Source organism: Mus caroli, chromosome 4, assembly GCF_900094665.2.
Source record: "Mus caroli chromosome 4, CAROLI_EIJ_v1.1, whole genome shotgun sequence".
NCBI classification, from domain to species: Eukaryota; Metazoa; Chordata; class Mammalia; order Rodentia; family Muridae; genus Mus; species Mus caroli.
This window is the reverse complement of record NC_034573.1, coordinates 141,920,116-141,945,265: the sequence shown is the minus strand read 5'-3', so window position 1 is coordinate 141,945,265 and position 25,150 is coordinate 141,920,116. Positions and strand designations below refer to the sequence as shown.

Sequence of the window (25,150 nt, the reverse complement as noted above, 5' to 3'; positions counted from 1 at the left end):
AAAAAAAAAAAAAAAGGGACTCTTTCTGTCCTTACAAAGGACTGGAGTTTGATTCTCAGCACCCTCATGGACGTTCACACGAGGCACACACATGACACAGCTGCACAGATACAGGTAAACACACACACACACACACACACAGAATAATACATTAAAAAAAATTTAATTAGAGCATGTTGTTGGTAGAGCACATCTTTAATCCCAGGTCTTGGGAAGCAGAGGCAGGAGGATCTCTTTGAGTTCAAGGCCAGCTGGATCTACAGAACTAGTTCTAGGACTGCCAAGGCTACACTTAGAAACCCTGTCTCTAACTAACTAGATAAATGACAGCTAAAATAAAAATAAAAAACAAACCAAATGCCTGGTAACCCATGACCTGGTAGGTGCAGAGACAAGCTGTGATTCAGCCGTCCCTTCAGCCCGACCCATTGGCGAGCTTCAGGCCAGCCAGAGACTCTGTCTCAACAGACAGCTCCGAAGAAGCAGAGTAAAGTGTCCTCTGGCTAATACACACATGAATGAACACACACACACACACACACCTCTTTGTTCCTCCCAAGGTGTCAGGGTCTGGGGCATGTCCAGGGGCATCCCCTCAGCAAGGTCACCTCTCCCTGCCTCTTCTCTCCTTTCATCCCATGCCCGGTGTGCAGGCACGTTGTTTCAGGTTCCCCTTCACAACAGTACTGCTGAGCTCTGGCTCCATCACGCTTAGCCCTGAGGCTCCGCTTCACTGCCTTCATTCCTTTTGAGCCCTTCAGTTTCTCTCTTGACTGCATCATGAGGCCACCCCTCAGCAACCCACTGAAACCTGTCTGGGCCAGATCCTCATCCTTCGCAGGGGACTTTTTCAGACCACCTTAGACTGACAATGCCCCCAACCCTGGCCATTCCTCAGGCTTATGTGTCTTCTGTACCTTAACTTCCTCTGAAGCGACACTGCCCAGACCTCATATCCTCTCCTCTCAAGCTACACCAGTGTGCTTACGCGCGCGTGTTATCTCTTGGCTCATTTGTGTTCTCAGACACCTTCTCTGTTGCAGCTCCCAAATGCACAGTCCTACCCTCTCTCCTAACTGCACACTCCCACAATGCCTACCCGACCTGTGAGACCGGATGTCTCTTATTCTTCTTCACGAAGAGTTGAGTTCTACTGGGCAATGAAACCAAGCAAGCAGAGGGAATGGGGATCAGCGTTCTGTGAGCGCCTATGCCAGTGTACACCTCGCCCACATCAGTCAGGTTGTTCAGCAGGTGCCTTTACCCATACTATATCTCTCTATAGATTATCTCCTGCTAACACATGGGATTCTCTGAACACCCACCTCGCTCACAGGACAGAGGGGATGGTCATTGAGAGAGGGGTCCCTACACAGCCATTGAGGTGAGGGTGACTGCTCTGGGGCACAGCATCAAGGAACACTGGCTTTACCTCCTGCAGGAGCACGTATGAGGAGCACTTATAGGTCTTCAGGAAGTCCACGAAACGGCTCTGCATCCGCTCCAGAATCAGAATGGAGCCCCCAGGAGGGAAGTACCGCACCACCCAGTTTCTGTCGTCTGCAAAAGAAGAGCAAGACACCTCAGCAGCAGTGACAATTCTAGAGCCTGCAGGGTCTTGTCCCAACTGCTAAGCTCTAGGCTGTCGGGAGCATCACCGGCACAGCTGATTTTTCCACACCTGGGTGGAGACACACCAGCCATGTGTGCCACCTACCAGCTTCCACTTTCATAACGTAAGACACCCCCCATGAGGATTCAGTACAACGTCGAGCCCATAATAAGCTCTTCGTCATCAGCCTTGACATCGGAAGCGGGAGCCAATTACCGAGTTTCGTGTAAGGCTTGAGCAGGGCCCGGATCTCCCTCCTGATCGCCTTCTCACTTTTCTCGGGTTCTGCGTACGGAACCCCATTGATGGTCAGGTAAGAGTGGGTGTAGACAGAAAAGACATCTTGGGGAGGCTGCCCTTGGTTGATGATATAGCCGTATACTTCCAACTGGCCATAGACGCAAGTCACACGGCAGATCCCACTAAAAGTGAAACCCTAGTGTGAAAAGAAAAAAACCATTAAACACCCTAACTAGTGATTTACCTATCAAAAGGACTTTTCTTTTTTCTTTGTTTTTTTTTTGGTTTTTCGAAGCAGGGTTTCTCTATATAGTCCTGGCTGTCCTGGAACTCACTCTGTAGACCAGGCTGGCCTTGAACTCAGAAATCCACCTGTTTCTGCCTCCCTAGTGCTGGGATTAAAGGCATGCGCCACCACGCCCGGCTCAAAAGGACTTTTCTTTCTTGATTCAGGGCCTCAAGACTCTGGCTGTCCTAGAACTATGTAGAACACAGGACAGGCTGTTCTTCCAATCATTAAAATCCAACCATCCCTGCATTCAGAGTGCATGTCGCCTGCCACACCTGACAGGGAAACCCAAACTACACAGCATGGAGCCCACAAAGGCTGCTCATTGGATAAGAGCAGTGGCTTCTCTACTGGAGATCCCAGGCTTGGTTCTGAACACCCATATGGCGATTCACAACCTTCTACGACTACGGTTTCAGACTTTCCGATGCTCTGTAATAGAAAGCACTGCACATGTGCTGTGTACAGAAATGCAGGCAGAACATACTCAAAAAACCAACCAACAGACAAACTACACGGTACTAAGTAACCAACATCTGTCAGGTTTGTCTTCTCTGCCTGCTTCCTTATAGAACCCAGGATCTCCAGCCCAGGGGCGGCTCCACTCACCCTCCCCCATCAATCACCAATCAAGAAAATGCTCTACAGGTTTGCTTAGAGCCCGAGCTTATGGACGAATTTTCTTTCTTTTCTTTTTGTGTTTTTTGTTTTTTTGTTTTTTTGTTTTTTTTGAAACAGGGTTTCTCTGTATAGCCCTGGCTGTCCTGGAACTCACTTTGTAGACCAGGCTAGCCTCGAACTCAGAAACCCGCCTGCCTCTGCCTCCCAAGTGCTGGCATTAAAGGTGTGTGCCACCACGCATCTGTCAGGTTTTTAACCTAACCCTAAACACAGTACCTCCACTGCAGCTCCCAACACGCTCTCACACCCGATGCTTACGAAGGCTCACAGCGAGCTTGAGTCTCCAATTCTTGAGGCTTCGCTTCTTGACATGACAGGGGCAATGTCCGCGACCAGAGTCCACCTCAGACTGCCTCCGTTTGCCTCCTGGCTCTGCCTTGCTACTGTCTAACCTCGTGCAAGTTACTTACTTTGTCTTTCGGCCCATCAACACTGGAAAGACATGGCAACTGTCACTCCCGTGAGAGGAGGGGGCTTTAAATGGTTTCGAACACCTGGAACGCTGGCGGCTTACGTGCCACTAAGTCCGACCCCATTAGCTTGCTAGGAGCAGAGGCTCCGGAGCAGGAGGACGAGGACGGGCTTGCATCCGACCTGCATCCCGAGGCTCATCGGCAGCGCCCCGCTGACCACTCACCTCTCCCGGCGGCAGCATCATCAACACGCGGCCCGAGCCCAGGTCCCGCACGGGCTGGGTGATGTTCGGGGACACCTTCCGCACGGGGCGCCCGGCCCGGCTCTGGGGCGTGGAGTGGTTGCGGGGGTTGAGCAGGCTGCAGGTCCCGGACACGGTGCATGGCGCCGGCGGGCCGCTGGGCGTGGGCGGGCTGCGGGGCGCCGGCCGGCTGCGGGCCCGGAGTTTGCACTTTACCGCCACGTGCGCGCCCGCGGGGGCTGCCTGCTTCCAGTCCCCGCCCAACGCGTGTGCCCGCAGCAGCCGCCGCCGCAGGCGCCGCAACTCGACCCGGGTCAGGACCCCAAACCTTCGGCGGCCCCGACGGCTGAGGAGGAGGTGGGGCCGGACTTTGCGTACCCGCAACCAGGATGAACGGCTCGGAGTCCGCCGGAGCAACACCTCCGACTCCGCCATGCTTGGCCCGGAACCCCTCCGGCGGGACGATCTCGCGAGACCGCGTCGCCCCGCCCCCCAGCCGAAGAGCAGCGGGGCGGCTGGCGCCCCCTCCCGGTCGGCGTCTGCAGCGCACCATCGGTGACTTCTCCCTCAGTTGCTGGGAGAGAAGCTTGGAGGTCCCACCCAGAGCCCCATTTACATTATGCAAAAGCCCACCCTGCCGGGTTGGAGACAGGGGAGCCAAACCTCCTGGATTTAACCACCAGGCCACCTCTCAGGAAATCCACCTGGGATTTTTTTTTTTCTTCCTGCAGAAAAAACAAAAATCCCAAACCCTCCAGGATTGGCATTTTAAACAAATCAGGTGCATTTGTGTATGCGGTGTTTGCATACATTTGTCTTCTGGCTGATGGGCACGATCCCGGACGACAAGGTTAAACCATAACGATTAGCTCACACTTTGAATGTCTGAATACTGGGGTCACCGCAAAGCCTGGTTTCAGGTTTACTAAATGAGGTTTACTGTGTTCTCTAACTCTTGCTGACATAAGCTAACAGTACTATCAGTTACTCGGATGAATGAGGTAGGAGGATGGCTTGAGCCCTGGAGTTTGTTCAAAGCAAGCCTCAAGAGAACACTTCAAAAACAAAAACAGAACAAGCCATCAGGTCCCAGATGCCACAGCCCTCCCTCTCCTCCCTAAAAACCAGCAGGGCTCCCTTCCTGAGACAGGTGAGCCTGAGCAAGGACGGAAACCACAGGCATCCAGAGGATGGGGTCTCAGGGTTTCCATCCATGTCCTGGCCCTGCCCAGTTCCTGAGAGAGACCACAGCCCGGAAGGCCAACAGCCTTCCCACAACTGGGCTCCAGTCCCACCCCTTTCAGGGGCATGCAGTTATGAAGCGTCTGGGCAGCTGCCATTCCCTGTCAGGGGTGTGCTCAGCCATGCTGGGCAGAGGGACATCTGGCCAGCATGCTTTTCTGGGCAGCTCACCTGCTGCTCAGCCTGCAGCTGGCCGTTGCTTACTGCTGGGCTTTCAGCTGCCAAAGGACAGAGTCCTCTCCAGGCTTCAGCCTCCCTGGGGACTTCCTCCTGGCAGGCCTGTTCTCCCTCCATGCTGACTGTCTGCAGGTGAGACACAGACCTCTGGTGACAAGTTGTGACAGGTAAGTAAGGGCCAGCAGAGCTGTCACTTAGTGGGTTGGGGTTGGGGTTGGGGTTTGGTGCGGGGATGTGAGGCTCTGGGTTTAGGCTCAGGCACCACATAGCTGGATTTGGTGGCTAAGGCACGCACTACATATAATCTCTGTACTGGAAGATGGAGACAAGAGGATTACAAGTTCACGGTCATCCTTTGCAACATAGTGAGTTCAAAACCAGCTGAGGCAGCTAGAAATCCGGTCAGAGACACTCTCTTAGAGGAGCACAAAGAAGGGCTGCTCTGCTCGCCTCTGAGCTAGCCAGTCCCCAGCCATCTCTAAAGACTGAAGTCATGCTGAGAGCTGAATGAGTCCTTCCGTTCCTGTTTAGTTATTTATGGGTACGCTGTCACTGACACCCCAGAAGAGGGCATGGGCATCGGATCCCATTACAGATGGCTGTGAGCCACCATGTGGTTGCTGGGAATTGAACTCAGGACCTTTGGAAGGGGCAGCCAGTGCTCTTAACCGCTGAGCTGTCTCTCCAGCGCCCTGTGTCCTATTATTTATACTGCAATCTATTCTCTTGTTTCTGCTGTTGGAGTAGATTTAACTCCATTCAAGCCTCCCCACTTTTCTCCAGGGGGACAAGTGGCGTTCCCCAGGGGGTTTCCTTTTCAAGATGGCTGCTTAGGGGCTATGCAAGCCTCACACCAGGACGGGAGGTCCAGAGCGCTGGCGTGTGTGTCACATGACGACTACCTGACTGTTGGCTGGGACTTATGGTTCTGGAACCCCCGGCCTGTGAGGACCAGGCCTAAGAGCAGCAGATGGGAGGCTGGGCGGAGGAGAAAGCTTGGTTTTTAGCCGGACAGAAGAAAACTGACTTCAGGTAACTGAAGGACTTACAGTGAAGAGGTACTGAGCCTCTCAGGCCACATTTGGGAACACAGGTGACAGAAGCAAGGGGATGGGGGCTCTTTTTAAAGGCTGAGGCCCCGGCATGCCAGGTCCTCAGCATCCTGTCCCTGGTGACAACAGTCACCACAACTGAGAACTCGCAGCCTAGGTCTGGCCATGTGAGGCGGGGTGGGCTGGTTAATTTTACATATCAGTTTGACCAGGAGGAGATGGTGCCTAGAGCTGCTGTCTCAAAAATCAGTTTGGATGTTACTGTGAAAGTGTGTGTCTGATATGGGTGACATTTGAGTTGATAGGTTCTGTGAAAGAGCTCGACCATGGGCAGTACATGGGCTTTACACAACCCATTTAAAGCCTGCAGAGAAAAGACTGAGGCCCTGGGAAGGATCAGAGGAGCCTTGTCTCGAAAAACAAAAACAAAACAACAAAAAAAGGATGGGTTTTCAAGACAGGGTTTCTCTGTGTAGCCCTGGTTGCCCTAGAACTCACTCTGTAGACCAGGACTCAGAAATCCGCCTGCTTCTGCCTCCCGAGTGCTGGGATTAAAGGCATGTGCCACCAGGACCTGGACTGAAAAGAGATTTTTATTCATGTATGAGTGCTCTATCTGCATGTTCACCTGCATGCCAGAGCCATCTCTCCAGCCCCGAGATTTTTTTTTTTTTAATTTTTATTTCATGTATGAGTGCTCTGTCTGCATGTTCACCTGCATGCCAGAAGAGGGCATCAGATCACATTATAGATGGTTGTGAGCCATCATGTGGTTGCTGGGCCTCTGGAAGAGCAGCCAGCAAGCACTCTTTAAACACTGAGCTATCTCTCTAGCCCCAGCCCCCTGAGAATTTTTGTTTGTTTGTTGTTTGTTGTTTTTTAAGAGACAGGGTTTCTCTGTGTAGCCCTGGCTGTCCTGGAACTCACTGTGTAGATCAGGCTGGCCTTGAACTCAGAAATCTGCCTGCCTCTGCCTCATAAGTGCTGGGCCACGACTGCCTGGACACCCCCTGAGAATTTTTAACATGACTTTAGGTATACAAAATAGGTAGATATTTGGGCATAGTCATACATACCCTTAATACCAGCACTCAGGAGGCTGAGACAGGTGGATCTCTAAATTCTAGGCTAGCCTGCTCTACATAGTTCCAGGCCATCCATACAGGGCTATGTAGTGACATCGTGTCTCAAAAAAAAACAAAAAAAACAACAAAAAAAGGGGGGCTGGAGAGATGGCTCAAGAGGTTAAAAGTACTGACTGTTCTTCCAAAGGTCTTAAGTTCAAATCCCAGCAACCACATGGTGGATCACAACCATCCATAATGAGACCTGACACCTCCTCTTCCCATGTGTCTAAAGACAGCTACAGTCGAATTTCATATAAGAATAAATAAATCTTTAAAACAAACAAACAGAGCCGGGCGTGGTGGCCCACGCCTTTAATCCCAGCACTCAGGAGGCAGAGGCAGGCGGATTTCTGAGTTCGAGGCCAGCCTGGTCTATAAAGTGAGTTCCTGGACAGCCAGAGCTATACAGAGAAACCCTGTCTTGAAAAACCAAAAAACAAACAAACAAACAAACAAACAAAAAAACCCAAAAAATCAAAAACAGGAAAGAAAGGAAGGAAGAAAGACTGTTGCATACTAATAAGATGAATGGATGACGTGGAGGAATGTATTTGTTTATTTTTACATAAATCTCAGCTGAATATCTGGTACCTCTGGACACAGAATGTTTTAGAGTTAATTGGTATGTTGATTGCTGAGAACGCTACTTCAAATATATAGTATAGATGGCAAAAGTGTGCTTAGAGCTATTTCAGAAATGACTGGAAATTCTGTCCCAATGCCACACCAAAAATCATTGAACAATGAAACTTCGGCCAGCAGCTCAGCCAGCCATTGGGGTACTCGTGTGTTCTTGCGTAATCCAATCTGAAGCCACCGACACAGGGCTGGGGCTCACGCGCTGTAGAACTGCAGCGGTCAAGAAGGAAAGGTCTTCGTTTTCTTTTATTGAAACCATCCCGTTCCTGTGAGAGCGGAAAACTCTGTACATCCAACAAAGACACTGCGCTGTGTAATGTGTGATGGTCTCAGTTCTGAGAACCTAGGGCCAGGGATTTCAGGCTGGTGCTGGCTTGGACAGGTCCCTCCGAGCAACCTTTCTGCCCCCAAAGCCTGTGATGCAGGAGGCAGAGCATCTCAGGGTGTGTGTGGGGGGGGTGGGGGTGTGTGGGTGTGTGTATGGTGGTCTTTAACCTTCTCAGCTCTCGCTGGGCTTTCCCTACAGGTCTGACAGCTTCAACGGCCATGGCTACCACCTCTTCCAAGCCATGCGGTTCACTGTTGAGGAGATAAACTCCACAGCTCTGCTTCCCAACATCACCCTGGGGTATGAACTGTATGACGTGTGCTCAGAGTCTTCCAATGTGTATGCCACCCTGAGGGTGCTCGCCCAGCAAGGGACAGGCCATATAGAGATGCAGAGAGATCTTCGCAACCACTCCTCCAAGGTGGTGGCACTCATTGGGCCTGACAACACTGACCATGCTGTCACCACTGCTGCCCTGCTGAGCCCTTTTCTGATGCCCCTGGTAAGCTGAGCCTCAGAGATCTCTAGGGTGGAGGGCAATGGGAGCTGCCATCCTCTCTTGAGGCTAGGCTGCCCTTGATCTCTAGGAAGGGTTGCAGGCATCTTGCCGGTCATTGATACTGCCCAGTCTTCCTGCCTGCCTCTCTCCAAGCTGCCTCCAGACTTCTGCCTCAGCCATCATGGGGAGAGCCCATACTTTCAAAAATTTTTTGTTTTGAGACAGGGCCTTACTGTGTTAGCCTGGCTGTCATGGAACTCACTATGTAGGCCAGACTAGCCTCAAATTCACAGAGCTCCCCTGCCTCTGCCTCCCAAGTGCTGGGATTAATAAGGCACACAGGACTCTGCCTGGCCCTCAGGTGTCCCTTTGGAGGTATTGCTGCCCAGTTGTTCATTCTCTGTGCCTTCTTCCCGTCCACAGGCTCCACTGCCTGATATCCCAACATTCTTTACTTCCCACATTAGACACTGTATCACCTGCTGGCATGCCTTTCTTCCTTGCTGTCCCTTGGTGGTTCTGTACCCCCTAAGCCTGGACCCCCGCCGTGCTCGGCAGTCTAAGCACAAGGAGATCCCTCTTCTGAGTCCTCTGTGCTTATTACATGTCTGGCTCTCCCTGCCCCTTGCCAATGAGCTTCCTAGAACACTCTGGTGTAGCTGTCCTTACTTGACCCAGCTGTAGCAGGAGCACCTTCCAGAGCTCCGAACCCAATGAGCGCTTGCCAGGCCTTTACTCTGCATGGTTCCTTTGTGACATGCCCGTCTGCCCACCTGCTCCTTGCATGGTGCTGTCCTTGGCTTCATGTCCTCTCCACTCATCTTTGCGTTCAGGTGCTCTTTCTCAGTCTCGGGGGTGGGGGTGGGGGGTCCTTTTGCCCCTGAGGCATCTGGTATTTCCCTGGTCTCCTCTTCCCTGTAGACCTAGCACTCTGACTTGTGAGCATGTGTGCCTCCCCCACTCTCCCCGCCAGTGGCTGTGCTCAGCTCACTTCCCTCTGCAGCCTTGCCATGCCCTACGCGCCCCCCCCCCCCCAGGTCTTTACTGCCAGTTTGTAAATCACTAACAAAGCCTGGTTTCCCTTCAGGGTCCCTCTTTCATCTTCTCTCCTTTGGCTTTTTTTTTTTTTTTTTTGGTTTTTCGAGACAGGGTTTCTCTGTGTAGCCCTGGCTGTCCTGGAACTCACTTTGTAGACCAGGCTGGCCTCGAACTCAGAAATCCGCCTGCCTCTGCCTCCCGAGTGCTGGGATTAAAGGCGTGCGCCACCACGCCCGGCTTTCCTTTGGCTTTTTGAGACAGGCTCTCATGTAAGCAAGACTGGCCCTGTACCCGCATCACAGCCCAGAGCAGCTCTCAACTCCTGACTTTCCTCCTCCAACTCCTAAGTGCTGGGATTACTGGCCGCACCAGGTTAAACCTTTCACCTTCTACTGTAATGTGTCGAAACCCCTCATGCAGGTGACCTCATCAGCCCCTGGCTCCGCTGAGCCTCTCCAGAACATTCTTCACTTGAACTCGAGATCTACTCCTCCAACTTGATCTGGATGCGTCATTTCTCAGACGGAACCTTAGCTCCCCATAGTGTGAGCTAAGGATAGAAGGATAGAAGTGAGGCCCTCAGCTTGAGAGTAAAGGTCCCCTGCCCCGCCCTACTCACGCCAAGGACTATGTCCAAGACAGCATGGCTTGTTCTGTGTTTTAAACACATGGCCCTTTGGGCAGTGGCGGTGGTGCACGCCTTTAATCCCAGCAGCACTCAGAAGGCAGAGGCAGGCTGGTCTACAAAGTGAGTTCCAGGATAGCCAGGGATATACAGAGAAACCCTGTCTCAAAAAACCAACAAAACAAAACAAAACAAAACAAAAAAACAAAAAAACCCCACATGGCCCTTTCACTTGTCTGTCAGGCAGATCCCCACACCCCGGAACTCCCTGGAGCGGCCTGCTCTCTTTGCATCCTCCCTGTACTGGGTGGGCACTGTGAGGGAGGGACAGACTTCAGTTCCGGCTGCTGCTGCTGACCCCACTGGATGGCGCCCCTCCCCACAGGTCAGCTACGAGGCGAGCAGCGTGGTCCTCAGTGCGAAGCGCAAGTTCCCATCCTTCCTGCGCACCATCCCCAACGATAAGTACCAGGTGGAAGTCATAGTGCGGCTGCTGCAGAGCTTCGGCTGGGTCTGGATCTCGCTCGTCGGCAGCTATGGTGACTATGGGCAGCTGGGAGTACAGGCGCTGGAGGAGCTGGCCACCACACGGGGCATCTGCGTCGCCTTCAAGGACGTGGTGCCTCTCTCTGCCCAGGCGGGTGACCCAAGGATGCAGCGCATGATGCTGCACCTGGCTCGAGCCAGGACCACCGTGGTCGTGGTCTTCTCTAACCGACACCTGGCTGGAGTGTTCTTCAGGTCTGTGGTGCTGGCCAACCTGACTGGCAAAGTGTGGATCGCCTCGGAAGACTGGGCCATCTCCACGTACATCACCAATGTGCCCGGGATCCAGGGCATTGGGACGGTGCTGGGGGTGGCCATCCAGCAGAGACAAGTCCCTGGCCTGAAGGAGTTTGAAGAGTCCTATGTCGGGGCAGTGACGGGTGCTCCCAGAGCTTGCCCAGAGGGGTCCTGGTGCAGCACTAACCAGCTGTGCCGGGAGTGTCACGCTTTCACGACATGGAACATGCCCGAGCTTGGAGCCTTCTCCATGAGCGCTGCCTACAATGTGTACGAGGCTGTGTATGCTGTGGCCCACGGCCTCCACCAGCTCCTGGGATGTACCTCTGGGACCTGTGCCAGAGGCCCAGTCTACCCCTGGCAGGTAAGAGACTCCAGCCAGGGTGTCTGCATCCAGAACATCCAATCCTGGCAGCATGGGGTACCCTGGGTATCTGAGGAGTGAGCAGTGGGCTAGTTGGTCGTCTTTTATATAAACCTTTCCCTTCTTTGAGCCTTGTCTTCTCCTACCTACCATGTCCCAGAGAGGTCAAAGGCTAAGAATGTTTACAAGAGTCTTGTTAGAGATCTCCTCTCTGGAGGCTGGTCAGGGGTCAAGGGACTCTCTAGCGGTGAGAATAGTGTGTGGAGGAAGGAACCAGGCCTTATATGTGGATTGGAGCCACCCAGAACAGAGAAGCTTGCTTGCTTCCTGGGTGGCCTGGGTCTGTGTGGTCTGTGGTGGCTTCATGGCATCTGTCTATCCTAGCTTCTTCAGCAGATCTACAAGGTGAATTTTCTTCTACATAAGAAGACTGTAGCATTCGATGACAACGGGGACCCTCTAGGTTACTATGACATCATCGCCTGGGACTGGAATGGACCTGAATGGACCTTTGAGGTCATTGGTTCTGCCTCACTGTCTCCAGTTCATCTAGACATAAATAAGACAAAAATCCAGTGGCACGGGAAGAACAATCAGGTAATGGGACAAGGTCGCTCACCAGGTGACTGCTTTGTTACCAGGATCTGGGAAGTGATGCCATCCTAGAGCAGGATGGGGACCCACACATCAGGCTACCTCAGGTCTGAAGTCCTGCCAGGGATGCCAGCTGCAGTGTTGTCAAACAGATGCCCAGCTGGATCTTGGCACATCTGACCCCAAACTATGTCGGAGAGTGAACCTGGAGGGCAGTGGCCCAGATACCTCTTCTCAGTTTCCCCTGTGAGCTGACTTGGGCTCCTCTGTGTGATTGCAAATCACTGTGGCTTCTTCTTCTTCTTCTTTTTTTTTTTTTTTTTTTTTTTTAAAAAAAGTGTTTTTTTTTTTTTTTTTTTTTTTTTTTTTTTTTTTTTTTTTTTTTTTTTTTTTTTTTTTTAAAGACAGCATTTTTTTTTTTTTTTTTTTAAGATTTATTTATTTATTATATGTAAGTTCACTGTAGCTATCTTCAGACACTCCAGAAGAGGGCGCCAGATCTCATTACGGATGGTTGTGAGCCACCATGTGGTTGCTGGGATTTGAACTCTGGACCTTCGGAAGAACAGTCGGGTGCTCTTACCCACTGAGCCATCTCACCAGCCCCTTTTTTTTGTTTTTCGAGACAGGGTTTCTCTGTATAGCCCTGGCTGTCTTGGAACTCACTTTGTAGACCAGGCTGGCCTCGAACTCAGAAATCCACCTGCCTCTGCCTCTCGAGTGTTGGGATTAAAGGCGTGTGCCACCACGTCCATCTTTCATTGTGGCTTCTTATAGGTGCCTGTGTCAGTGTGTACCAGGGACTGTCTCGAAGGGCACCACAGGTTGGTCATGGGTTCCCACCACTGCTGCTTCGAGTGCATGCCCTGTGAAGCTGGGACCTTTCTCAACACGAGTGGTGAGTGACCAGCAAGAGGGTGGGTGCTCCGGCACCCAAGGTGAGTGCTCCAGCACCCAAGGTGGTAGGTGCTCCAGCACCCAAGGGCCCTGGAACCTGGTTTCAGCTCACTGGCTTGTCAGCTGGTGTCCTAGTTGGGGTTTCCACTGCTCTGAAGAGACACCATAACCAAGGCAACTCCTTTTTTTTTTTTTTTTCAATTAAATGCAGGTTTATTGGGAAGCTGCTCTCAGGCGAGTTCACTGACCCCCAAGGACTGAGGTCAGGGAGATTGCCATGGGAAAAGAGAGAGAGAGAGAGAGGTGAGAGAGAAAGAGAAACAGCTAGTCCAAAGAGAGAGGGAGAGGAGAGAGGAAGGAGAGCCAAGGCAAGTCTTACAAAGGCAAACATTTACCAGAGCTGGCTCACAGCTTCAGAGGTTCAGTCGATCATGGCAGCAAGCATGGTAGCCTGTAGGCTGACTGGGTGCTGGAGAAGGAGCTGAGACTTCTACATCTTTATCCAGAGGCAGCCAGGAGGGGTCTCTCTTCCACTCTAGGAAGCTCACTAGGAGGACTAGGAGACCTCAGAGCCTGCTGACACAGTGGCACACTTCCGCCAACAGGGCCACGCCTCCTAATACTGCCATTTCCCATGGGCCAAGCATATTCAAACTACCAGGTTGGGTACAGGTTGGAGGACCCTTGCCACTGGGCCGAATTCTGATTGGGCAGAAGTAACCACGTAGAAGTCTCAGGCCTTGGTGTGTCCTGTCAGAGCACTGCCTCCACACCCCATCCGCTCCCACAGGTCTGCCTTATTTATTCAGACAGACACAGTTCCACTATGCTGTGCTGTTTATACGAAGCCCCTTCCCTGTGCCAAGCCCTTGAATGGTTTGAATTAAACACACATGCTAGCGCACGTCTACAGCAGAAAGAGGCCAGTGTGTCCCATTCACTGACTCAAAGCAGAGGGCAGAGAACACAGCAGGGAGCTATGAACTCAGCTTGGCACTTATGGCAGGGGGACACATTCTTTCCTTTTAATATCTCTGTGGTGATGGGAGTGTCTGTTGTCCATCACCAGAGAGTCAGGACTTGGTTATCTTGGAGCACAAGCTCAGAAGGTGGATCTGGTTAACAGAAATCTTGCAGAAAGAGATAAAAACATCTTATCTTTTTTTTTTTTAGATTTATCTATTTATTATAAATAAATCATTTATTTATTATAAATAAATCATTTATTTATTATATTTATTTATTTATTTATTTATTATAAATAAATCTTCAGACACACCAGAGGAGGGCATCAGATCTCATTATGGATGGTTGTGAGCCACCATGTGGTTGCTGAGATTTGAACTCAGGACCTCTGGAAGAGCAATCAGTGCTCTTAACCACTGAGCCATCCCTCCAGACCCAAAATGTCTTATCTTTAAAGCTGGGCACTTTGTGGGGCTGGAGAGATGGCTCAGAGGTTAAGGGCACAATCTGTTCTTCTGGAGGTCCTGAGTTCAATTTCCCAGCAACACCACATGGTGGTTCACAGCCATCTGTAATGAGATCTGGTGCCCTCTTGTGGCCTGCAGGATCTATGCATGCAGAATGCTGTATACATAATAAATAAATCTTTTAAAAAGCTGGTCACTCTTATCAACTCGAGACTCTAGTCTGCAGGCAGCGCTACAAGCATAAAGCTCTCTGTGTTTGCAAACCTCTTTTGGGATCCTGAGCCATACAAAGCACAGACCATCTGAGGATGTGCTTAGCCTGTGGCTGTAAACCTGCCTCCAAGGTGCAACTCTCCCAGAGCCTTGCAGGCCTGAAAGACCTCGACTCCCTTCCCCATCTCCCCCTTCCTTCTGCTCACCTGGCTCTCAGAAGCCCTGTCTTCCCTTTCAGAGCTTCACACCTGCCAGCCTTGTGGAACAGAAGAATGGGCCCCTGAGGGGAGCTCAGCTTGCTTCTCACGCACAGTGGAGTTCTTGGCGTGGCATGAACCCATCTCTTTGGTGCTATTAGCAGCTAACACGCTATTGCTGCTGCTGGTGGTTGGGACTGCTGGCCTGTTTGCCTGGCGTCTTCACACGCCTGTTGTGAGGTCAGCTGGGGGTAGGCTGTGCTTCCTCATGCTGGGTTCCCTGGTAGCTGGGAGTTGCAGCCTCTACAGCTTCTTCGGGGAGCCCACGGTGCCTGCGTGCTTGCTGCGTCAGCCCCTCTTTTCTCTCGGGTTTGCCATTTTCCTCTCCTGTCTGACAATCCGCTCCTTTCAACTGGTCATCATCTTCAAGTTTTCTACCAAGGTACCCACATTCTACCACACTTGGGCCCAAAACCATGGTGCCGGAATATTCGTCATTGTCAGCTCCACGGTCCATTTGTTCCTCTGTCTCACGTGGCTTGCAATGTGGACCCCAAGGCCCACCAGGGAGTACCAGCGCTTCCCCCATCTGGTGATTCTTGAGTGCACAGAGGTCAACTCTGTGGGTTTCCTGGTGGCTTTCGCACACAATATCCTCCTCTCCATCAGCACTTTTGTCTGCAGCTACCTAGGTAAGGAACTGCCGGAGAACTATAACGAAGCCAAATGTGTCACCTTCAGCCTGCTCCTCCACTTCGTATCCTGGATCGCCTTCTTCACCACGTCCAGCATTTACCAGGGCATCTACCTACCTGCGGTCAATGTGCTGGCAGGGCTGGCCACTCTGAGTGGCGGCTTCAGCGGCTATTTCCTCCCTAAGTGCTACGTGATTCTCTGCCGTCCAGAACTCAACAATACAGAACACTTTCAGGCCTCCATCCAGGACTACACGAGGCGCTGCGGCACTACCTGATCCGCTGGGACTGTTGAGAATGGGCAGATGGGATGGGCTGAAGGTGGCGGGTCGAGTGGGGCGGAGAGCTTGAGGTGTCTGGGAGAGCTCAGCCACGGCTTGCGATGTATAAGCACACAGAAGAATCCAGTGCAATAAAGACTTGAAACGTGTGTGTGGCTTCTTGGCTGCTCTTCGGGTCTGGGGACAGCTTGGGACCGCACACCAACTAGCTGGAATAGGAGCCTAGCGCCCAGCTTGGCGTTACTAGGCGACTCCGGACCCAGCGCGGTTGGATTTACCCTTGGCCCCGCCCCCTGTGCTGCCCATTGGTCTCTTTCTGAGGCTCCGCCTTTGAGGCGGGACCGGAGGACATTGCGCCACGGAGGCGTCCTGTTCTAGCCTGCGCGCCTGTATGTCACATCCGGCGCGGCGACGGCGGCGTCTCCGTGCTGTGGGCCGGGCAGTAGTTAGTCTTGTGGGAGGTGGAAGTGGTCTAGCCTGGAGCAGTGAAGCCGGTGTGAGCCGGGAGGACCGGCAGGGTGAGGAGGGTGCGGGAGGGAGGTGGAGAGCCGCCTCGGGCTCTCAGGAGCGTGTGAGAGCCTTCCGCTAGCCATCCGCCCGCGATGTGCAGGCGCGGCGTGGGCTTGGGTCACCTGTGCGCAGCCGCCGCCCTGCCTTACTGGCTGTCCGTTGGGTGCGCTACAGATCAGCTGTCGTCCACGCTGGTCTAGCCCCAAACTCTCATTTTCATTTTTTCCCCACCAGCACCCTATCCCGACCGCCCCTGTCTTGTCTCCCGCCATGCACTTCCTCTCCCGCTCTCTCCCCACTGGCCAACCCATGCCGCTCCCCGCCCCCCCAAGACTCCACTCTGGCTGTGTGCTCCGTGTGCACCTTCTAACCTTGACCCAAGCCTGCATCCCGACATGGGTGGATGTTCAAGTGTCCATCTCACTCTCGGTCCAAAAGGGCTTTTTCCGATTGGGGCTGAGCAGAGGGGTCATGTTTGCCTTCCCTTCCAGATTATGGACGGTTCCTTCGTGCAGCACAGCGTGAGGGTTCTGCAGGAACTCAACAAGCAGCGCGAGAAGGGCCAGTATTGCGACGCCACGCTGGACGTGGGGGGCCTGGTGTTCAAGGCGCACTGGAGTGTCCTGGCGTGTTGCAGCCATTTCTTCCAGAGAATCTACGGGGATGGCACAGGGGGCAGCGTTGTCCTCCCAGCGGGCTTTGCTGAGATTTTTGGCCTCCTGCTGGACTTTTTCTACACCGGCCACCTCGCCCTCACCTCAGGGAACAGGGATCAGGTACTCTTGGCAGCCAAGGAGTTGCGGGTGCCTGAGGCTGTGGAGCTATGTCAGAGCTTCCAGCCCCAAACCTCAGTGGGACAGGCACAGAGTGGACTGGGTCAACCTGCCTCCCAGGACGTGAAAAGCCACCTGAAGGAGCCGACAGACTTGGATGAGGAGGAAGTTTTCAGGACTCTGAGCCTGGCCTCCGTGGATCAGGAGCCCAGAGACATTGAGCAGCCCCAGCAGGGTACACCTGCTCAGAACAACACGGCCTTCCTCTGTGGGAAACTCACGCAGGCTTTGAAGCCTTCTCCCTCAGAGGACAAAGAGTCTGAGGACTGCAAAGAGCCCCCAAGGCCCTTCGAGGCTGGAGGTGCCCCGCTGCAGGGCGAGAGCAATGAGGTACTGTTTTCAGGGAACCGGGGAGGCAAGCATAAGGGTAAAGACCGACACTTCGGGAGCAAACATGGGAAGCCAGTGGTCTCAGCTGACCTTCTGCGAGCTACACTTGTCCATGGTGGCCAGCTTCCTTGGGGTGGAGTGAGCGTCAGGGTTACAGGTATTTCCTTAGGTTAGTGAACCTGGCCAGCTCCCTGCTAACATAGCCACTGTGCTCCAAGTCCAAGATTGCAGTCTTCTCTGGGCCCTGCAGGGAACTGTTGTCTCTGGTGAACGGACCCTCTGAGGGTGGGGCTTATGTTGGAACTGAAGGCTGGGTCCTGCTGATACCTGGGTGACCCTACCCCCTCCTGCTGCCTCCTCTGCTCTAGTGGGAAGTGGTGGTTCAAGTGGAGGACGACAGGGATGGTGATGACGTATCTGAGCCTGAGACCCTGCTGACCAGGAGGAAGTCAAAAGTGATTAGAAAGCCCTGTGCAGCCGAGCCAGCCCTGGGTGCAGGTTCTCTCACAGCCGAGCCCACTGACAGCAGAAAAGGTGCAGCCGTTCCGGTCGAATGTCCCACATGTCACAAAAAGTTCCTCAGCAAATATTACCTGAAAGTCCACAACAGGTAAATGCTCTGCTTGTTTTAATTTCCTTTTCCTATCTGCCCTTCCGTGTTGCAGGAGAGGGTCCTGTACTCCCCTCCTCTGGGCTCTGCGGGGCTGGGGATCCTAGGTCAGGCCCAGATAGTGGCTGGTCAGCATGCCTCCTCTTCCTGTCTTTCTGTGAGTTGTGGGTTTGTGGACACCTGGTTAGTACATTCTACCCACTGTGGAGTTTGACTGTGGGCAGGCCTCTGCCCACACAAGACAAGCCTCTGGCCCCTTCCTGAGCTGAAGCTGAGGTCTGATAGACAGTGTGGGCTATGACGAGAGGCTGATGGAAAGGACGGAGGTTGCCTGTGTTTCTGTGGATGTTAGCTTTGCAAGTCAGAGATGTATAAGGAACCATTTGTCTAAGAGGGACCTTTTATGACTTGGAGGGTTTCCTCTTGTTAGTTTTTTTTTTTTTTTTTAAATAAATTTATTTACTTATTATATGTAAGTACACTGTAGCTGTCTTCAGACACACCAGAAGAGGGAGTCAGATCTCGTTACAGATGGTTGTGAGCCACCATGTGGTTGCTGGGATTTGAACTCTGGACCTTCGGAAGAGCAGTCGGGTGCTCTTACCCACTGAGCCATCTCACCAGCCCCCCTCTTGTTAGTTTTGTGAGGCTTTTTGTTTGTTTGTTTTTTGAGACAGGGTTTCTGTGTAGCCCTGGCTGCCCTGTAATTCTCACTGTGTAGACCAGGCTGGCCTCCAATTCAGAGATCCACCTTCATCTGCCTCCCAAGTGCTGGGATAAAAGCCATGTGCCACCATACCTTGTTTTGAGTTCAAATTACTTGAGATCCCATACCACATGCCAGGCATGGTGGTGCACACCTTTTATCTCAGCACTTAGGAGGCAGAGGCAGGCGGATCTCTGGGTATTGAGGTCAGCCTGGTCTACAGCCTGAGTTCCAGGACAGCCAGGGATACACCGAGAAGTCTTGTCTCGAAAAACCAATGCCCTCCCAACACACCAAAAATAATAATAAAAGTGAGTGCTGCAGACACAGCCCCATCTCAGCTGCTAAGCAGACATACTAGTCTCCTGTAGTACTGAGCCAGGCTGTGTTGTCAGTGTGTCACTCTGGCAAGCCACTGGTGCTCACCTGGTGTAGGAGTGAGACCTGTTTGTCATGCCTGGGCTTTGGCCTTGGAGTAGATGAGGCTATACATATCTGCCCATGCTCCCTTCATTCCTTCCGTGGTCTGTGGTTCGCTGATGGCCCTGAGAACTGGGAAGGAATGGCTTCAAGAGATGCTTGTATCTAGGCGTGGCTGCACTCGTCTAATCCAGCACTTGGAAAATATAGGCACAAGGCTTGCTGGATGCTTGAGTCTGTGTAGTGAGTTTCAGGTCAGTCAGGACTACACAGGGATACCGTGCCTCAAAAGAATAATAGAAAACGAGGTCCTTGCAGTGGCGGGGACTACGGGGATAAGGATTCTTATAGTGAAGAAGATGAGAGTAAGTTGGCTTCTGGACGGACATACAGGAGACTCAGTGCTACCCATGGCTCTCAGGTCAGGGTTTGTTTGGTTTATTCAGCAAGCTGCTGCACTTGGGATAAGATGATGTAGCCCTTGAAGATGAAGGTCTCTATGGCGCTCGGATGCAGCACAGATACAGAAAGCCTTGTGTCTTGCAGGAAAGGAAGCAGTGCTTTAGGATGAAGCAGACAGCCTGAGCCTGCACTTTTTGGGAGTTCCAGGCCAGTTGGGGCTTCAGTGTGTGGCACCCTGTTTGGGGAGGTAGGAGAGTAGGGCAGGGGAATTGGAGTCTACAGTATAGATAAGGTTAGTGGCCCGGGGCGGTATTTATTTATTTATTTATTTAGAAGGTGGGGTACTTCCTCCTGCCTTGTAACCTTCAGTGCTAGGGACTGAAGCCCAAGGTCTTTGCCACTGAGCTACACCCAGCCCATTTGTAGTGAGACAAATTGCCTAGGCTGAGGATCCTTCTGCCTCAGCTTGGAGCAGCTGGGAATGGACTGTAGCTCAGTCTTTTGTTTTTTTTTTCTTCCCGAGACAGGGTTTCTCTGTGTAGCCCTGGCTGTCCTGGAACTCATTCTATAGACCAAGCTGGCCTGGAACTCAGAAATCCGTCTGCCTCTGCCTTCCTAAGTGGTGGGATTAAAGGTGTGCGCCACCACTGCCTGGCTGTAGATCAGTCTTAATCAGTTTGCCTGCCACGTGAGACCCCCCATGTTCAGTCCCCAGAATGCTAGGGGGGAAAGATCCAGACCAAGTAGCTGAGGTTACACCGCCGGCCTCTGCCACCCGTCTAGGCTAGGAGATTTGGAGGACGTGTGGAAGCCAGTCACTGGGGAGAGTCTTCTTGCTGGGAGCAGAGCTGGCTGGCTGTTGTGAGTGGTAGGGCCTGACCTGGAGTTGGGCATGGGGTAAGGTCAGTGAGGGGCAGGCTGGTTCACTGGTTACCCATGTCCTCTGCCCCCTGGGCTCTCTCAGTACAAAATAAGCACTGGAAGGTTGTGAGTCCAAAGGGGCCACCTTTTCTGCAAAGACATCTGGACTTAATGGAGCCTCCTGGAGAGATAGGTAGGGAGCCAGGAACCGGTGGTGACTCAAGGACTCCATGAACTGCTCCAGCCACAGCCTTGCTGGCACCTGTGAAATGGACGCACAGGATCTGGTCGTGGAATTCCACATTTACTTCTTTATTGAGTGTGGGAGGGTCATGTGCAGACATCAGTGTACAGCTTGTGGGAGTTGTTTTCTTCACCTCATGTGTCTCAGGGATTGAACCTGGGTCCTCTGGCTTCTCAGCTGCAAGCGCTGCTGAGCATTGAGCCATATCACCTGTCCTGCCATGGTGCTGAACATGGCGTCCGCAGAGAGGAGGATGTCAACCAGGTCTCATCAGTGAAGTTTTGAGGCGGCCATTTAGGGAGGCTGGCAGACGAAGGGCTGGCTCCTCCTGGCTCCCTCCTGGCTGTCTTTCCAGCATGGGACCATTTGGACCCATGGCTACTGTTTCTTCCTGAGGCTCTCTAAGCTGGAGGGGGTTTCTAGCCTTCCCTTACATGAGCAACCTGGGTGTCGCTAAGTCTACATGGTTAACTCCAGCTAGCCTTAGGACACCTATTCCTCCTGATGAGCACAGCATGTCTGTGGCAAGAACTGGAGGATCAGAGAGCTAGGAAACCCTCTTAGCCCCCACGCCTCTGTGGCCTCTCTTCCTGGCAGGAAACACACTGGGGAGAAACCCTTCGAGTGTCCCAAATGTGGGAAGTGTTACTTCCGCAAGGAGAATCTCTTGGAACATGAAGCCAGGAATTGCATGAACCGCTCAGAACAGGTACTTGGGAATTTGTCCAAGTATTTGTGGGCAGCAGCACAGTGCCTGTGTCTTCATGCCATTTGGGAAGGATCCTCAGGAAAGCCTATGGGATTATAAAATAAGAACTGTGGGGCCTGGCAGGTCCACATCCTAGTACATGTCGGAGTTCAGAGGGCACAAGGGATATTTTGGGTTTGCCTGCCTGGGCTCCTGGTCTAGCTCCATCTTATACTTTGGAGCAAGTAAAATATTTGTGGGAGATGGCTGCTAGGAAGGGCCACCTTGTCAGCACCCCGCCCCTCCAAGTGGGTAGTGTTTGGCTAAATCCCAGTCATCCTCTTCCCAGAGACTGGCCAGTAGCAGCTGTCTCTGTCTCTAGCCTGTCTGAAGCCAAGAAGGGTCTGGCGTGTGGTAGTGTGCAGTGCTCTGATGGTCAAGGCAGGCAGGTTACATGTTGCCCTCTCCTACCCCAGCATCCCCTACCCCAGGCAGACACTTCCCAGCAGCGTTTGGAAGCCCCTGCAGAGGCTGCCGTCGCAGGCAGAGGCCCTCCCTGATGCTGGCCCTGCTTGCCCCTCACACTGCCAGGTCTTCACATGCTCCGTATGCCAGGAGACCTTCCGACGGAGGATGGAGCTGCGCGTGCACATGGTGTCTCACACAGGGGAGATGCCCTACAAGGTCAGGCCCGCTTGTCCCAGGGCCACAGGCTGGGGTTGGGGGGCGGGGTATGTAGCTCTTTGCCTGGGGTGGTACCTGGCACATGTTCCAGAGCCATGGGGTGGGGCAGGGGGTGCACAGCTCTTTGCCTGAGGTGGTACCCGGCACCTCTCCCTTGAAGTCTGCCTTCTTTGCCCATCCAGAGACACCACTTCTGTAGGTAGAGCGACTCTGCAGCCTTGCTTGCTCAGCATTCTTCTGGGGTAGTATGGCTGGCTGAATATCGCCCCCTCTTGGGAGCCAACCTTTAGCCATCAAGGACTGTCCCTGTGTATGGACTAGGCCCTTCCCCGTGTGCTGAGAGCAGGGCACTGATGGTGCCGGCCGCACTGGACCTGACTGGGCCTGTTTTTTCAGTGTTCCTCCTGCTCCCAGCAGTTCATGCAGAAGAAAGACTTGCAGAGCCACATGATCAAGCTGCACGGAGCCCCTAAACCCCATGCAGTAAGTGCCAGACAGGGCTGGGGTTCCGGTGGCTCTGGGACAGCTCAACCCTGTCCTCACCTGGGTGCGCTCCCTCTGCCCGTTTCACCCACCTGCAGTGCCCCACTTGTGCCAAGTGCTTCCTGTCTAGGACGGAGCTACAGCTGCACGAGGCTTTTAAGCATCGTGGAGAAAAGCTCTTTGTGTGTGAGGAATGCGGGCACCGGGCCTCGAGCCGCAATGGGCTGCAGATGCACATCAAGGCCAAGCACAGGTATGAAGGAGGAGTGGAGTGCTCCCTCTGTGCAGAGTGTGGCCCTGCTACCGCAGGAAGCGGCCGCCTCCTCCTCCCTGAGTCTCACACTTGTAGCCCTTCCAGGGTGGAGGTGAGAGGCAGGCAGTTTGCTAGGCTGCCGGGGAGGACTCAGGCTGGGGCAGGTCTCTGCCTCCCCTCCCGGGGCTAATCCTTATCCTTTAGCTTCCTGACTCCCTGCAATAGAGATTTGCCTTTTGCTTCTGGGAATGGTGGTATCCCTTGCTGGCTACCCAAGTCCTGCTGCTTATTGCCATGTCCACTCCAGCAGAGTAGGTGGACAGGGATGGCGTCCCCACAGTGATGGCCTCTGCTTTGTGCTCCCATCTGAACAGGAATGAAAGGCCTTACGTCTGTGAGTTCTGCAGCCATGCCTTCACCCAGAAGGCCAACCTCAACATGCACCTGCGCACACACACCGGCGAGAAGCCTTTCCAGTGCCACCTCTGTGGGAAGACCTTCCGCACCCAAGGTGAGGCAGGCCCAGCCCCTCCTTGCCCCAGGGCTGAGACAGCCACTGAGTTCCACTTTGTCCCCCATAGCCAGTTTGGACAAGCACAACCGCACCCACACGGGCGAGAGGCCTTTCAGCTGTGAATTCTGTGAGCAGCGCTTCACTGAGAAGGGCCCCCTTCTGAGGCATGTGGCCAGCCGCCATCAAGAGGGCAGGCCCCACTTCTGCCAGATCTGTGGCAAGACCTTCAAAGGTAATTGTAGACAAGCTGTAGGAGAATAGTGGGCCTGGCTTCTGTTTCCTGCCCGCCTGGGTTGGAGGGTCTACACAGAGATCAAGGGTGACGGTAGCTTCCGCGTGCTCCTCAGAACCTTCAGCAGCTCCATCTTCCAGGTGCTGAGAGGTGAGAGTGGAGCTTCTCTGACAGTGAGCGTGGGGACAGGGCACCCTGCACCTGGGCAGCAGTGACCTCAGTGTGGTGCTGTAGGGCCTGGAGTAGGGGAGCCCTGCTCCTAACGCCCGGGGTCCCTTTCCTCCTCCAGCTGTGGAACAGCTACGAGTGCACGTCAGGCGACACAAAGGTGTGAGAAAGTTCGAGTGCACCGAGTGTGGCTACAAGTTCACTCGGCAGGTAGGCCAGGCCGGGTCCCCTGCTCCCCTCCTCCCTTCCCTTCCGTCCCCAGCTCTGAGCTCTGCTCCCCCCAGGCTCACCTGCGGAGGCACATGGAGATCCACGACAGGGTGGAGAACTACAACCCCCGGCAGCGCAAGCTCCGCAACCTCATCATTGAGGATGAGAAGATGGTGGTTGTGGCTCTCCAGCCCCCTGCAGACCTGGAGGTGGGCTCTGCAGAGGTCATTGTGGAGTCCCTGACCCAGGGTGGCCTTGCCTCCCAACTCCCTAGCCAGAGACTGTGTTCAGAGGAGAGCTTTGCTAGCCCTGGCGTCCTGGAGCCCTCTCTCATCATCACCGCTGCTGTTCCCGAGGACTGTGACACGTAGACCCCTGCCCAGATGACCCCACTGACCAATAAACATGTGACTTAGCACTTGTTCGGTGTCTGTTCCTTAGTGTTCTGCAGCTACGGCCTGGCCTGCGCTGGAGCGCTCCTTCCTAGTCGTCCCCTCATGGAGTCCAGTCCTTGACCTGAGCTCAGCTGCTTCCCAGCAAAGCTGAGGAGGGAATGGAGGTGGCTCCCACTTGTCCCTCACTCTTGCCCACCAACAGGTAGCGTCCTTATCTAGAATACTGTAGGCGAGGCCAGCCGGGGGTTGACACCTCTGAAGTTGGACAAAGTGGCCAGGACCCATGGTGTTGGCTTCATTGGCCAGAATTAAGCAAGTCTAATGAAGCTGAACATGGCAGCAGCAGCTAAGCAAGCTGGCCTCAATAGGCTTCCTGCCCTCGTAGGGAGGAGACACAGGCGGTCCCAACCTCTTACAGAGCGGGGTGTCATGGGTGCTGCAGATGCTTGTCTGAACCTCCCAACTCCTTTGTTTCCCTCCACGCCTGAGCGAGTTGCTGCTTCATCCATGTTTGCACGGGCTTGTACGTGCTGCTCATGCTTCTCGGAGAAGTACTGAGAAGGAAGCCGGCAGCAGTACTGGCAGGGGAGGGGGCCTGCTGTCTGAAGATGCTTTCTCATGCCTGCCTGGCCTATTGGTATAGCAGGAGCTCTGGGGCCTGGCTGCTAGGCCTTCCTCCCACTGTGGTAGAGGAAGTAGTGCTAGGATATATCTTTGCCACACTGTTGGTTAAGGCTGTCACCAGTGTCCTTCCTTGTTAGAGGAGGCGTAGGCCTTGGTAGGAGTGTCAGATTCAGACATTCAACAGGCAGGCTGAATCAGTGCTCATGGTTCTGGTAGCTGGAGGTGGGCTTTGCCTAATCCCCTTGCTCCATGGGATGGAATATCCATGCCCACTCCCTGGCTCCCCCACTGATCCCCACTGGACTTGGGAGATGAGGAAAAT

At 53.4% G+C, this 25,150-nt stretch overlaps 3 protein-coding genes across 5 annotated transcripts in view; 2 read left to right on the top strand and 1 right to left on the bottom strand.

Annotated features, from left to right (window-relative positions):
- The window catches only part of Nol9 (nucleolar protein 9), a 20,497-nt gene extending 16,557 nt beyond the window's left edge, over nt 1-3,940 (bottom strand). The window contains exons 1-3 of one of the 2 annotated variants that reach the window (XM_021159636.2): nt 3,460-3,940; nt 1,829-2,048; nt 1,433-1,560 (exon numbers count right to left, since the gene is read on the bottom strand). In XM_021159636.2, coding sequence (XP_021015295.1) covers nt 1,433-1,560; nt 1,829-2,048; nt 3,460-3,912 — 801 coding nt within the window. In that variant the 5' untranslated portion in view covers nt 3,913-3,940. The remainder of the gene's footprint in view (nt 1-1,432; nt 1,561-1,828; nt 2,049-3,459) is intronic. The other variant, XM_029476665.1, reaches the window with a different exon arrangement.
- Nucleotides 3,941-4,821: 881 nt separating this feature from the next.
- Tas1r1 (taste 1 receptor member 1) lies at nt 4,822-15,708 on the top strand. The gene is made up of 6 exons (XM_021159644.2): nt 4,822-5,063; nt 8,241-8,544; nt 10,590-11,351; nt 11,736-11,948; nt 12,723-12,843; nt 14,727-15,708. The coding sequence occupies exons 1-6, from the start codon at nt 4,870-4,872 to the stop codon at nt 15,656-15,658; spliced, it is 2,526 nt and encodes an 841-aa protein (XP_021015303.1). The 5' UTR covers nt 4,822-4,869; the 3' UTR covers nt 15,659-15,708.
- A 342-nt stretch (nt 15,709-16,050) lies between these two features.
- Zbtb48 (zinc finger and BTB domain containing 48) lies at nt 16,051-24,229 on the top strand. Of its 2 annotated transcripts, XM_021159642.2 has the most exons (11): nt 16,051-16,179; nt 16,663-17,334; nt 17,703-17,944; nt 21,175-21,286; nt 21,857-21,949; nt 22,346-22,432; nt 22,531-22,685; nt 23,060-23,196; nt 23,267-23,431; nt 23,721-23,809; nt 23,884-24,227. In XM_021159642.2, the coding sequence occupies exons 2-11, from the start codon at nt 16,666-16,668 to the stop codon at nt 24,178-24,180; spliced, it is 2,046 nt and encodes a 681-aa protein (XP_021015301.1). In that variant the 5' UTR covers nt 16,051-16,179; nt 16,663-16,665; the 3' UTR covers nt 24,181-24,227. The 2 variants fall into 2 exon arrangements, with proteins under 2 accessions (XP_021015301.1, XP_029332505.1); XM_029476645.1 differs by lacking the exon at nt 16,051-16,179 and having other exon boundaries at nt 16,189-17,334; nt 23,884-24,229.
- Nucleotides 24,230-25,150: the final 921 nt, after the last annotated feature.

What these genes read in the sequence shown, in the direction of transcription:
- Tas1r1 (XM_021159644.2), top strand. Translation starts at nt 4,870, where the DNA reads ATGCTTTTCTGGGCAGCTCACCTGCTGCTCAGCCTGCAGCTGGCCGTT. An exon ending in GCCCAGTCTACCCCTGGCAG is followed by an intron (nt 11,352 to 11,735) that starts GTAAGAGACTCC and finishes TGTCTATCCTAG; the next exon opens with CTTCTTCAGCAGATCTACAA. An exon ending in GGCACGGGAAGAACAATCAG is followed by an intron (nt 11,949 to 12,722) that starts GTAATGGGACAA and finishes GGCTTCTTATAG; the next exon opens with GTGCCTGTGTCAGTGTGTAC.
- Zbtb48 (XM_029476645.1), top strand. Translation starts at nt 16,567, where the DNA reads ATGGGTGGATGTTCAAGTGTCCATCTCACTCTCGGTCCAAAAGGGCTT. An exon ending in CAGGGGAGATGCCCTACAAG is followed by an intron (nt 21,950 to 22,345) that starts GTCAGGCCCGCT and finishes CTGTTTTTTCAG; the next exon opens with TGTTCCTCCTGCTCCCAGCA. An exon ending in GAAGACCTTCCGCACCCAAG is followed by an intron (nt 23,197 to 23,266) that starts GTGAGGCAGGCC and finishes TGTCCCCCATAG; the next exon opens with CCAGTTTGGACAAGCACAAC.